Genomic DNA, 14,088 nt, shown 5'->3' on the forward strand with positions numbered 1-14,088 from the left:
TAGGGTTTTCTTTCCACTTCTCTTATTTGATATCTCCAGCCACTAGTGACCTCCACGAAACTCTTTAACCCATCTCCAGCCACTACTTTGGTCTGAATTCATCTAGATTAAATGAATCTAGATAGTTTGGATGACGAAAACATCGTCTAGCAATGCCTTTGTTGTTTGATGATGCCTTTATCATTCAAATGAAGCATCGACCAGACAATCTTCGTTTGGCCGATGCTTCGTTTGGATTCGTCTAATCCCAATGAATCCAGACCAAGTTGGCGGCTGAAGATGGGTTAGAGAGTTTTGTGGAGGTCACTGATGGCTAAAGATGTCGCCAGAGAGGAGAGGAAAGGTTTTGAGGGGGGGGGGGGGGGGGACTACCATTTTTCAAAACTAGAAAACTTTACTAGGGGTGAAATATTAGTTTTTTAAATTTAGGGATGAAAAATTAATGAATTACATGTTTTTTTGATACTATTGTTAAAATAACAATTTTATCCCTAACTATATCTAAAAATTTCAATAAAAATTAGCTCATAAGTGGTCTTTGGGTTTTTGAAAGTTTGCAGCTGTTGGTTGGGTTACATTACACCTTGGGTGGGAAGTATAATTTGGCCTTATAATTAACCATACCAAGCCTACCCATTAGGTTGATTAGTTGTTGTGACTTGCCTTCATTTCTTTTCCTGCTTAAATCAATGAAGAAGAAAAATTGAATTCACATCTTTTTCGTGCTGATTTATTCTGAACCGATTACGAGGTATGGAGTCTGAATCATCTTCCTCTTCTGGTAAATTCAGGCTCTATGAGCACCTGGAATTGCTGGAATTTAAGGATAAGTACGTGATAAAATCTCTCGAGTCTCCTAATCAAGGCTTCTCAATTGACCGGAGTGATGGAAATATTCAGCTGCTAAAAGGTAACAGTTTTTTTTTTTTTTTTTCGTGATATAATTTAAGCAAATTTTTGTTTGGTTTCCTATATAACGAGGGAATAGAAAATGAAATTCCTAGAAATTAAGCTTCAGTCAGAGAATAGTCAAATATTTAAAGCTCGTGTGAAATTAATACAATTATCTAACATTGTTGAGATGTGTTTTCTGATAATGGAATCTATAGGAAGCTTATCTTATTTTGAAATTCATGTTTAGGATGAGCAGTTGAATTCGAGATAATTTAGCAACTTGTGAAAATTGAATATTTTTGCTTGGTCAAATTAGTTAATTTACATAGGCTATCGTTATTGACATCGTATGAAGAATATCTGACTTTTGTTTTTTTTTAATTGGCTTCCTTAACTTGGGAACTTAATTGCATTTTTATACAGATGATACTTGTTCTGGAAGCCCTTGCCAAACCACTACGATATATGGGGTGGTGGGAACAATTCGACTGCTAGCTGGTATTGTTGCTCCAAATAATATTAAATATTCTATTCATTTAATTGCATACCGTTTCAAGTGCCCTGATTGAAATGTTGCTTTTGTACAAATTGATTGGTATGCCGGTATAACTACTCTATGCAGCCTTTTTGTCATTTTTTTTACACTTTTAATTGTATTTTGTACTTGAATTTTGCAGTATCCCATGGCCTAAACTTGCATAATAAGTTAACTGCCTTCAGCGTCTTTGTAAGCATTGTAGTCAATGAGAAAAAAAGACAGTGATCATATCTTACATGCTCTTTTGTTGTTAGATAAGGTTTCTAAGTCTAATTTTCTGCACGAGTGCAGGAAAATATGTACTAGTAATTACTTCACGGAAGGAAGTTGGAACTTACGTTGGTTTCCCAGTTTATAGAGTAATGTCTATGAAGTTCCTGTCTTGCAATGAGGCTTTGAAGAATTCAAATGATCAAGAGGTAAGGTTTGTTTCTTTTGGTCTCAAAAGATTTTAGTAGGCATGTCTTCAGATGATTGATATTTGTTGTTTTACTCCTAATCTTAGTGTTATATGCCTGTGTAGAAAAAGGACGAGGCTCACTTCATGAATCTATTGAAAATAGTGGAAGCAACCCCTGGATTGTATTATTCATATGACACAGATATAACACTGAAGTAAATCCTTTTATCTTGAACCATGCTTTTTAAGTATTTTCCTATTGTTAGCATAATCATCTGCAGTTTAGGTGCATTTCTATGTTCACATGTTAAAACTGTTATTTATAAGATGCATTTACTTGTGTGGTCCAGCTTACAGAGGAGATGTAAGTTAGCAGAAGGGTGGATAGCTAAACCAACTTGGAAGCAGGTTTGCTTACAAACATAGTTTGGATAGACAAGTTTTTACCAGAAAATAATTCGTATTTTGTTCATTTGATAAATCATTGTGATGCTACTTCAATTTTTGCACATTAACTATAATGGTGTTACTTTAAGTTAAGGATGCTGTTTTTTTTTTTTTTTAAATATATATATATTTTTATTGCTTATTCCTTACAAATGTTAGTTTTCAAAGATTTGTATTAAGAGGTAGCATTTTAATGTTTTCTGAACTCTGTATTTGTTAGAATAAGTTATTAGTACAGAAGAAAATAGTGTATCTTACAGTTAATTAATAATTGTTGATAATTTTGATTACCAATTTTCTGTTCATATTCCAGGCTGACCCTCGATTTGTTTGGAACAGAAACCTATTGGAGGAACTTATCGAGTACAAGGTTAGAATTCATTTTGCTTAGATTATAGGTTAGCTTTCCGCTTGTACTTCTCTTTGTTTGTCTGAGGGGATTTTTGGTAAGAAGGAGAGGATGGATCTCCTTGTCAATTCTTCAACTAGGATTCTTAATGAATTACATTTCTTCTAATACAATGTTTTTCTTCTGGTGGCAGCTTGATGGATTTATCATGCCTCTTTTACAAGGAAATATCCTTAAGCCTTTGATTCCTCATGATTTTCATTTAACATTTGTATGTATATGTGGGTGTGATTGTGTGTTTTCATGAGTTTACTTGAACTTAGAAGTGAAGAAAAAAATCCATTGTTATTCTATCTTTATTTTGTTCACTTAACCAAGTTTCAAGCTTTGGGGCTGCTCAGTTAAAGCTAAAGGATTCACCTGCTGCAATAACATTGGTTTCAAGGAGGTGTAATCGGCGTTTAGGTGCATTACTATAAATGATTGATTCTCATAGTTATTGATGCTGCAATGTCGGAGTAGTTTCGATCTATATGATCTTTATATGGTAATATGGTGACTTAGGGACACGAATGTGGAGAAGAGGAGCTAATTTTGAAGGTGACACTGCCAATTTTATTGAAACTGAGCAACTGCTAGAAGTTGAAGATTTCAGATCCTCATTATTGCAGGTATCAACTGCGTCTAATGGTAGTTTAGAAAATGATTGTATGTTTTAAGATTGGTGTAGCTAGTTAATAAGATCAATTATCATCCCAACTCAAGGCGTATGTTGTCTAACATGTTATGCATCAAACACCCAATATTACTGCAGAACTGAATTTTTTTACAAAGCATTCTGTGTCCTTTAATTCTTTATAGGATGCCATAGGAACCCAACTAAAATTTTATTTAATATTGAAATAAATATTGTTCGTAACAAAATGTGAACTCCTTCCAAAGGCCATAGCCTTCTAATTAGGCAATGCAAATACCCAAATAACAATGTTTTTCCCCTCTCTTCAATCAGCTCTATTTATAATACCCATATCTATCTTTCAAATTCAACAAATTCCAATATTTATCCAAATCTTTTATTTTATCCTAATCTTAAATTTATTATCTAATCTTATTCTAAATTTAAATGTTTTGTCCTAATCAAACAATTTATTCAAATTAAATATTTTATTAATTAATATTATTTTTATTATAATTATCATGATTATTTGATTAAATCTCAACATTCCTTGCCCCTTTGAAATACACCTTTTCCTCAAGGTGGGCAAAATTGGAAAATATCTTTTTTTTATTTTACATTTCTTTCTACTCAATTTGAAAAAACTCCTATTTTGCTATTATCCAATTGCCACTACTAATAAATAAATTCAAACCTATACGTCCTCCTTTAATATATTCTACCTTCATCCCTAATACCAGAAGTTTTGAAAAAAATCCTCCTATTTTGCTATTATTCCAATTGCCACTACCGATAAATAAATTCAAACTTGTACGTCCTTCTTTAACGTACTCTACCTTCATCCCTAATGCTAGAAGTTTAAGCGAATGAACCATTTCTAGTGATTGGGTTTCATTGGAAATAACCAATTTTTCATCAAAATCAGTCGGATTACCCCCAAAATTTGTTATCCATCGTTAGCTTTGTAAATTCATCGGAACCTATCAATTCATGACCAAAGTTGTTGAAATCTATCGATTTCACCATCTAGTCTAGTTATCAAAATCTACTGCTTTTTTGTCAAAAACCCCCATTTCAACAAAATCAGTTCCACTCTTATCCAACAGATTGACTTCTCTCCTCTTTTGCTTCTTATCACTCCCTATCAGAATGATATCATCATCAGATCCATCCTGGTTAACAAGTAACACTGCTAGTCATTTGAATTTACAGTCGTGATCAAACTTGAGTTTGCCTTCACAACGGAGACATATTACTTTCTTTGACATATCTCGAGACTTCAATTTTGAAACCACAACCAACTCCCATTGTCATCCAATATAACATCGATTTGTTCTATTCTCTTATTGCTCGGTCCAATTTTATATAATAATATTGTTGGCAACAAGAGATGCTAACTTCTCCCTTCTTTCAATCCAATCAGCTTTATTTATAATAACTATATCTTTCAAATTCAAATATTTATCCAAATCTTTTATTTTATTTTAATCTTAAATTTGTTAACAAATCTTATTCTAAACTTAAATATTTTATCCTGATCAAACAATTTATTCAAATCAATTATTTTATTAATTAATATTAATATTATTTTTATTATAATTATCGCTATTATTTGATTAAATCCTAACAGGATGCAATCTAAATTGAGGAATTTATTTGTAGGCTTATTTTGTATTATTTCACTGACAGCTTTCTTTAAATAATGCTGTATATGACAGAAACTCTCTCTGGGAAGTTTTTATGTGCCTTTTGATGCTGTATTGAGTGTCTAAACGGTCCTTGTTTTATTTGTTATTCCCTCGCTAGCTCACAAGAACAAATTGTGTACTTATATTATATCATTAGAACTACTTACTTCAACCAGAATGATTGTTATAGATATGCAGTAGGTAGTACATAAATGTTAGGAGATGAGCTTGCATATTCATTATTTGAAATTCTTTTGTCTTTCTCTTTTTTAATTTCATAAATGAAGATCTCTTCAGTTAGGATACACTTTCTTTGTTTGATATTTATGGCCGTTAACCTTAAATACTGCCATCTTTTGGAACATGACCCGTCAGTACTTTAACACAGTCCTGATTCTGATAAATGAGTCATATAATTTTTAACTCAACATTTTTCTTGTTGCTTCATATTCTGACTAGAGTTCCACACCATCTGTCATCTCTCCAACAATGTTAAAGGTTTTTTCATCCAGTAAATGGGAAAGAAATAATTTCTCTTTTAATGCCTATATTATTGGTTTACTTGTTAATTTTTCTTCTGTTTCAGATTCGTGGCTCAATTCCTCTGCTGTGGGAGCAAATTGTTGATTTGAGCTATAAGCCACAGCTTAAAATTATTAATCATGAGGAGACGGTAAAGTTTCACCCCCAAATATGGTGCTACTAATAGTTAGATGTAAAGTGATGTTTTCCATGTGTGTTCATGTATTTATCATGTTATATCCAGCTAAAAATTGTGGAGCGGCATTTCTCTGACCTATTCCAAAGTTATGGAGAAGTTATAGCAGTAGACTTAACTGACAAGGTAAGAAATTTCTTCTCTGTTGTCTTTAACCTTAAAGCAAAAATATCTCATCTTGTGTCAGCAGTTTCTTTTTTGGCCAATTAGCAATGCAGAAAATTGGGCTAGGTTGGAGCCAAGAGTTTCCTTTGTGATTTTCTTATGAGCATAATATCTTTGACAGTTTTAAATGGCATCTGCTAATTTATGAATTGTTTACTGTGGTCTATCTACACAACTTTGAAGTTTTGTTTCACAAGGAAAATGTGTCTGCTGACAATTCAAACTTATACAATTCACCATTATTTATTCTACAATTGCAGCATGGTGATGAAGGTCAGTTAAGTGCAGCATACGCAGCTGAAATGCAAAAGCTTCCAAAAGTGAGGTAATATTTTACATTTCGTTATATCATGCCATGGCAACAATAATGCTTGATTTGCTACTTTTTGATTAACTCTTTAAAAACCATCTTGACCTACTTTGTTGTCATTAAAAAATAAATTTTTATTTGTCTAGTGAAGAATAGTATTAGTTATCTTTCACTTCTCTCTAGAGTAACGTTTCTTTTTTAATTCAGCTTTCATCTAGTCTTCTTGATAGTGATATCATCTTGTTCTGCATTTTTGGTAATCTATTCACCTTGTTTGTCTGTCTTTTGTCCACTGCAGGTGCTTGGGGTTACATTTAGGAACTTGGTATATTGGATAATAACATTAACAATGCAAAGTTAGGATGAGGCTTAAAAATCTGAACCACAGTATGCAGTGGATAGGTTTTGTACGTTTAGTAGCCTATCGGAGGTTAGCTGTTAAGGAATCAAGAGTCCATCTAATTTTCTCAAAAAATAAATTAATAAAAGAAAATCCTTATAGAGTCATTTCAATTTTGCACTCATTATCTAGGACAGGCATTTTGTGGACTGCAATTCTACATTTTGATAAATGTTCAAGGGCCTTTGCTACTTCATAAAACTTTGGTCTATTAACTATTTGTATGCATCTATTGCAGATATGTTTCGTTCGATTTCCATCATATCTGTGGCAACTCAAATTTTGATAATCTATACATTCTTTATGATCAGATCTTGGAGGAATTTGAAAAGCAAGGGTAATTAAAGCAAATAAAATTTTGTATATGAACTTTTTTGAATAATGATACATGCTATTTATCCATGGTACTTTTTTTTAACCATTACTATTCCAACTGAGCAGATACCTTCTCGTAGACGCAGAAGGGAACATAATACAGGAGCAGAAAGGAGTCGTTAGATCTAATTGTATTGATTGCCTTGATCGAACAAATGTTACGCAGGTATGCAAAAAGTACAAGTGTAATTTTCCTTTATTAGTGCAATATGTTCATGCTAAACTGTGAGCATTCTTTTTTTAAGGGAAAATATGCTCTAAATCTAAGGACATACTGCTTTTCCTTTCTCTGTTTTCAAATTTATATACAGAGTTACCTGGCCCAGAAGTCTTTAAGTTTACAGTTGCAAAGGATTGGGGTGCTAACTCCCACTGAGTGCATTTCTTTGTTTAATGAAGAATATATGAAATTCAGAGCACGTATGCTGTATTTTTATATTATTGTTTCAATCTTTCTTCCTTAGTAGTTGAATTCATGATGATCTCTACGTGTCACTGAAAACTGACATCTAACTTGCATCAGTGTGGGCTGAGCATGGTGATGAGATAAGCCTCGAATATGCTGGGACTTATGCAATGAAAGGAGACCTGGTTAGGTAAATATAATATGGTGATATGTTTTAAGAATCATTTGTCTGTCTATATGTGTCCCAATTTGTGATCCAATTTGTACTTCTGATACTGCAGATATGGAAAACAGACCTTATCTGGACTAATTAGGGATGGAATGACTGCTATTTCAAGATACTATTTGAATAATTTCCATGATGGAGTTCGGCAGGCAAGCCATCTCTTCATATCTTCTTTTTAATTTTTTTTTTTTTAATCATAACATACTGCTCATTAAATGAAAGGGAGCGAGGACTTCCAGTCTGAAGTGAAACATTTGAAGAATGAATTCCTTTCATTTGTCTTTTATGTTTTCCAGGATGCATTGGATCTTATAAGTGGCCACTATACCGTCAACAGAAGTAATCCTTCACCGTTCCAGCTTAATGGGTTTGAATCATTCTCTGTATGTATCAATGCCTTATGGTACTATCCATGTTATAAAAAACATTATTAATTCCCACAGTACCACAAAAAAATATTTGTGACAATCAAAATTCAGTTTTTGTCAACAAAAAACCTTCTAAAGACTAATGAAAATTAGAACAAAAAGTTTCTTAAGTTGCCTCATTCAAGACCGTGATTCATGTTGCAGTATCTGCCAGTGGCATCAGCTTTGGTAATTGGAGGATTGACAGCATCGTCTATATCAGTCCAGCAAGGTAAATCTTTCTGTTTGGAAGTATGCTTAATATATTGGCGATATTGATTTCTATTTCTTTGCCTAGAAGTAAAATTTTGATCCTTGTTTCTTTAAAAGTGGGGAGAAATGCACAGCAGTACCTGTCCACTGTGGTTTGGGCCGGAGTGACTGCTGGTGTGTTGGCAGTGGTGAAAGCTAATGGAAGCCAGTTCTGTTCTAGACCTCGATTGTGCGGGCTGCGTTAGATTATTCTAGGCCTTCAACTTTTGTAAAGTTGAGAAAGTTGTATAGTAGCATCCAGCATAGCATTCATAGTGTTTTGAAACAGCACTGAGTTTATTTAACGTAACTCTTTAATTTATTTTTTTATGAATCTTAAACTGAGAAATTCCTTTGTGTTCGAATGCTGTCAGCACAGTTACTAAGGCTATCAACATTTGGATATCACTAGTTTTTATTATTCTAAACTTAAAATGTATATATTTATAACTGTCAAACGAATGGATGGGCTCTGTTGAAACAGGTACAGTCGAAAAAAGGTAAGGAATATACAGAGACCCATACCCATCGAAGCACGAGGATTGAGCATGGTTAAGCACAATCCTGAGTGCAGGAATAGCTATCGGATGGCTGTGCGAGAAGCGTGACGGTAAGTTTGTAATCTGTGGTTCTTTGGCAGCCCATGAAGTCTGGTGGGGGTATGTGTTGAATGCAACTATGGATCATGGTAGGGTCGGTGTGGATGTCATGATGTTTCTTATGCCTGTTCAGCCCGAGATGTTTTTAGGAGTGTGTGAGAACTGACTTGAGTACTAACATTTCTTGGTTTGAGTTCGGCTTAAATGAAAAACAATTTGACTCAAGTTTGTCGGGCTAATATTAAGAGTGGTTCAAAAAAATATATTTAATTTGAGTTTGGTTTGAATTTGTAGTTTGAATATATAATTCAGATTTATGGTAAAATTTGTAATTCATTAACAAAACGATGTAGTTTAATAATTATTTAATATAATTCTAATCAAGCAATAAGTTAAATTTAGACCAAATCAAGTTAATTATTCAAATTGTGAGTGAAATCGAATCAAACTCTCTCTAGCTTGAGTTCGGTTTGATTTCAAAAGAAATCAAACTTCTTTACTCAAATTCGGTTCAAATTTGAGTTTGGCTTAAATGAAAAACAACTTGACTCGAGTTTGTCGAGCCAATATTAAAAGTGGTTCAAAGAAAAATATTCGATTCGAATTTGGTTTAAATTTGTAGTTTGAATGCATAGTTTGGATATATAATTTAGATTTATGGTTAAAATTTGTAATTAATTAACAAAACGATATAGTTTAATAATTACTTAATATAATTCTAATCAAGGGATAAGTCAAATTTAAACTAAATCAAGTTAATTATTCAGTTTGTGAGTGAAATTGAGTTAAACTCTCTCTAGCTTGAGTTTGGTTTGATTTCAAAATAAATCAAACTTCTTTACTCAAATTTGAATTAAAAGAATTTGAGTTGAACCAATTTTCGAATTTGAGCCAATTTGGTTAGGGTTCAACCCTAGATATGTGTCCCAAAATTGTCGATTTGAGAAATGTCGAAACAGACCTCGACTATGAGCATTCATCTATGAGCGTAAAACTACATGTATGAAAGTTGTGAGTATATTCTAATTCATATTGAATAATTTTGTATTTCATGTCTTACTAGTTTCAACAAAGCAATCCCGCTAAGTTAAAATAGAGTGTGATTCTAGTTCCAAGACTATGTATATGATTCTTTAAACTATCCTCTAAGTTTACAAAGATTTTTTCTCACTTTTCCAAAGGTTGTGCAATTATCATTAAGCTAAAAATAGGTGATTCTCTTGCTTGATCATAATAGTTGTTGTAAGGCTAATCTTTTTTCTCCTATACACTTAATAATAGTTTATTATGTTATTGGCTTCTTATGTATGATAAAATACGATAATTAAGTTTGATTTAGATATTTTTACGAAAGTTTAATATTATTTAACTTTAAAGTGATTTAGAAATACAACATTACGTTTTTGTCTCCCTTTTTAACCAAAGCAATTAAACATAACTTTTCGTCAATCCCCATCATGAAAATGCCTCATTAACTACACTTGAAACACACAAAAGCAATTAATGATGTGTTAACCAATGCAATTAAACACCAAAACCCTCTTGTCAGTGAACATCTCTACTTTGAAACACATACACACATCATATCACATAGTACAAATACTAATGTGTTTCAAGATCAATTGAAACTTTTATATCAATAACTAAGTGAGTTGATGCAAGAAACAATTATATCAATAACTATGTGAGTTGATGAAAGAAATAAACTAGTCTCCAAGAAGGATAATTTGGTTAAGTAAGAAAACAAGCATAAACTAGTAATATGTAAGGTTTCAAGAACTAAGTGACCAAACAGAACCCAAGACTTAAAGGAATCACTACCAGCCAAGGATAATCAACATGCAAAATAACAAGATAATTGACCAACAAATACCCAAGGCTTAAAGGACAACCACCATTCAAAGGGTTCCACCACCAAACTTCGCCCAAAGAAGAGAATGGATAAAGGATCAAGATTGCTTAAGCAACAAACAAGTTTTTCATTCAATGATGTCTACCTTTGATACATGAAACAAGTAAGCCTTTTGTAGGCTTCAAAATACAATAGTTTAATACATTTGAAATTCAAATAAAATGATAAACTAATACAATTGAATCTCCCAAGCAAAAGACGTATTAGTTTATGTTATGTCCAAAAGAGGAAAAGGATAAGGAGCCACTAAGGATTGCCAACCTTGTCTTTGCCAAAAGAGAAAGCCTTGAGCCACCCACATGTCTTCCTTGTCTCCAGCCATAAATGCTTCATTGACCTTGCTTGAGCTTTCCCATGAAGAACTAATACACTCTTAATAGAACTTAGCATAATTAAACATACAATTACACTAATGAAGACTAATTAAACAACAATTAAGCAAATAGACAACTCCATTGGGCTTGGATGCTATTTTTTGACCCAAGTGAGCACATTATACCCAATTGAGTGATTTGAATCCATTAGAGCTATTAGGGTCTAATGGCATGGAGAATGAGCATAGGCTTGGTCATAGTTGTTGGAGCTTGATTATAGCATATGGGTCGAATCCACATCATCCTCCCTGAGTGGAGGAGGATTTTCCCTCAAATTTGGTTATCAATTTTTTGTCCATGATTGTCATCCATAGGTCTTTTTTTTCTCTTAATTCCCTTATTTTCACTAGACTCATTAGTGATGTGAAACTGTTCCTCATAGTATACGAGCAGAGGTGGTTCTTTAGGTAGTCTTTGACAATGATAAGGTTGGTAGGATGAAGTTGATGGTGCTCGAGCTTGGTGAGGTGGGTTAGGTGTTTGGTTTGGTTGGAGGTTCCTCACTGGTTGTAGAACTTGGGCTAATTGTTCCCTAAGTTCATAGATCTCTCCTTTAATTTTTTGGTGTCTAAATTACCAAGGATGGGGTGGAGAAGAGTGACATTTTTGTGTTTGTAAGTATAGGGTTATGGTTTTTTGGTTTGAGGGTATTGTCTTAAATTGGCGTTTCAACCACCATGGAAAAAAGAGAGAAGTATTTGTGATTGTTAAGGAAGAGTTATGATAGTGTTTAGAGGAATGTGTGTCGACTACGGTAAGATTTGAAGATATTTTAGGTAATATTTAGGCAAGGTTCAAGTGTGGTAAATGCTTGAAGAAGATGGAGTAGAAGAGAAAGTTCATACGGAGTTTTCAACAAGCGAAATCGACCGCGTAATTCTAGCAACAACAAGTCAAGAAACTCACCTTCCCAACCAAAACTCTGATACCAAATGATATGTTTCAAGATAAACTAAAACTTTTAAATCAATAACTAGGTGAGTTAATGCAAAAAAAAAAAAAAAAAAAAACTAGTCTCTAAGAAGGATAATTTTGTCAAACAAGGAAACAAACACATACTAGTAATATGTAAGGTTTCAAAAACTAAGTGACCAAAGAAAACCCAAAGCTTAAAGGAATTACCACCGACTGAGGATAAGCAACACACAAAATAACAAGATAATTGACCAACAAATACCTAAGGCTTAAAGGACAACCTATGGCCAAAAGTTCCATCACCAAACTCCAACCAAAGAAGAGAATGGACAAAAGATCAAGATTGCTCAAGCAACAAATAAGTTTTTCATTCAATGATGTCTACCTTTGATACATAAAGTAAGTAAGCCTTTTATAGGCTTCAAAATACAATAGTTTAATATATTTGAAATTCAAATAAAATGATAAACTAATACAACTGAATCTCCTAAACAAAAAAAATATTAGTTTATGTGGTGTCCAAAAAAGGAAAGGGATAAGGAGCTACCAAGGATTGTCAACCTTGTCTTTGCCAAAAAAGGAAGCCTTGAGCCACCTACGTCTTCCTTGTCTTCTTCCATAATGCTTCATTGACCTTGCTTGAGCTTTCCCATAAAGAACTAATACACTCTTAATAGAACTTAGCATAATTAAACATACAATTACATTAATGAAGGACTAATTAAACATTATTTGAGCAAATAGACAACTTCTTTGGGCTTGTATGCTATTCTTCGATCTAAGTGAGCACATTACACCCAATTGAGTGATTTAAACCCATTAGAGCTATTAGAGCCAAATGACATGAAGAATGAGCATGGGCTTGACCATAGTTATTGGAGCTTGATTATAGTATATGGGTCGAATCCACATCAAATACAACCAACAAATTAGTACTTTCACTTGTGTTAATGGGGAACTCACTCTCTTTCCCACTCATATAGTTCTTCCAACTTTTTTCTTCTTCTTCACATTTCTTTCTCATTACCCAAACCTTGATTAATGTTCCCTCTATTGCTTGTCTTCTATCTCTCACTTTTGCTATTCCATGACCACTATTTCAACCATCCACAATATGGTGTCCTTTGAGAGTTTGTTCCAAGGCTGGCTAAAATGTGAAAGCACTTCTTGGCAGAGCTACTCTCCACCAAAGACAACTGCCACCACTCACCTATTGACCATCTCAAGCGACTCATCCAACAACTTATTGCCAATTCAAGTTCGAATTGGACTTTTAGATTCAAACTAAACTTACATTGGGCTTTATTTAAAGGCCAAAAGACTATTTCCCACCCAAGGTATGCTGCATTCTCAAGTTTCCCCCCATTACTTTGATAATACCAAATACCCACCCATGAGCAATTAAAATTAACGGAACCCTAACCCCTTAAAATTTTATCTCTTTTTGCCCCTCTAAACTTTAAAAACTAAAAATTTCCCCTAGCTTAAGTTTTAAAAAATGGCAGTTTCACCCTAGGGTTTCACTTTGAAATCTCCGACATCATCTCTGGCTCCATTGTCGATGACTTTTCCCTCCCAAAGCATCCTCTTATTTCGACGGTCTCTTTCCTCCTATTTGGACGTCTGATCAACGTCAGAGAAGCCGTGAAAGATGAAGTTGTCATCTTCGTCTGGGAAGACGGTCGTCTTCCCAGATGAAGACAATAGCTTCGTCTTTGTTCGTCTTCCCCAACGAAGTTCTTCATTTTTCATGACTTCTTCGACGATGATCGAACGTCCAAATAGGAGGAAAAAGATCATCGAAAGGAAATGATGCTTTGGGAGGGAGAGGCTGCTGGCAATAGAGTCGGAAATGACGTTAGAGATTTCAAAGCGAAACTATAGGGTGAAATTGTAATTTTTAAAAACTTAAGCTTGGGGAAACTTTTAGTTTTTAAAGTTTAGGGGGGCAAAAAGAGATAAAATTTCAAGGGGTTATTGTTTCGTTAATTTTAACTACTCATAGGTGGGTTTTGGTATTATCAAAGTTAATGGGGG

The 14,088-nt window shown here is 33.6% G+C and overlaps 1 protein-coding gene across 3 annotated transcripts; it reads left to right on the plus strand.

The window, feature by feature from the left end:
• The first annotated feature begins 617 nt into the window (after positions 1 to 617).
• On the plus strand, positions 618 to 8,656 carry LOC123202188 (phosphoinositide phosphatase SAC8). 3 transcript variants are annotated; one of them, XM_044618012.1, is made up of 21 exons: positions 854 to 910; positions 1,318 to 1,392; positions 1,572 to 1,621; positions 1,724 to 1,851; positions 1,956 to 2,047; positions 2,183 to 2,240; positions 2,593 to 2,649; positions 2,822 to 2,855; positions 3,013 to 3,093; positions 3,193 to 3,299; positions 5,579 to 5,665; positions 5,759 to 5,836; positions 6,136 to 6,200; positions 6,824 to 6,922; positions 7,027 to 7,126; positions 7,272 to 7,380; positions 7,484 to 7,556; positions 7,648 to 7,741; positions 7,889 to 7,975; positions 8,165 to 8,231; positions 8,330 to 8,656. In XM_044618012.1, exons 4-21 carry the CDS (start codon positions 1,795 to 1,797, stop codon positions 8,455 to 8,457), a joined length of 1,473 nt encoding a protein of 490 aa, XP_044473947.1. In that variant the 5' UTR covers positions 854 to 910; positions 1,318 to 1,392; positions 1,572 to 1,621; positions 1,724 to 1,794; the 3' UTR covers positions 8,458 to 8,656. The 3 variants fall into 3 exon arrangements, 2 of the variants coding, with proteins under 2 accessions (XP_044473946.1, XP_044473947.1); XM_044618011.1 differs by lacking the exon at positions 1,572 to 1,621 and having other exon boundaries at positions 625 to 910; XR_006498939.1 differs by lacking the exons at positions 1,572 to 1,621; positions 7,272 to 7,380 and having other exon boundaries at positions 618 to 910; positions 8,330 to 8,539.
• Positions 8,657 to 14,088: the final 5,432 nt, after the last annotated feature.

This window comes from Mangifera indica, chromosome 18 (genome assembly GCF_011075055.1).
Source record: "Mangifera indica cultivar Alphonso chromosome 18, CATAS_Mindica_2.1, whole genome shotgun sequence".
Lineage (NCBI taxonomy): Eukaryota > Viridiplantae > Streptophyta > Magnoliopsida > Sapindales > Anacardiaceae > Mangifera > Mangifera indica.

Bases quoted from the DNA above. Each gene is read 5' to 3' on its own strand.
- LOC123202188 (XM_044618011.1), top strand. From the start codon at position 754: ATGGAGTCTGAATCATCTTCCTCTTCTGGTAAATTCAGGCTCTATGAG. The intron at 1,393-1,723 runs GTATTGTTGCTC...GCACGAGTGCAG, and splicing joins AACAATTCGACTGCTAGCTG to GAAAATATGTACTAGTAATT. The intron at 8,232-8,329 runs GTAAATCTTTCT...TTTCTTTAAAAG, and splicing joins GTCTATATCAGTCCAGCAAG to TGGGGAGAAATGCACAGCAG.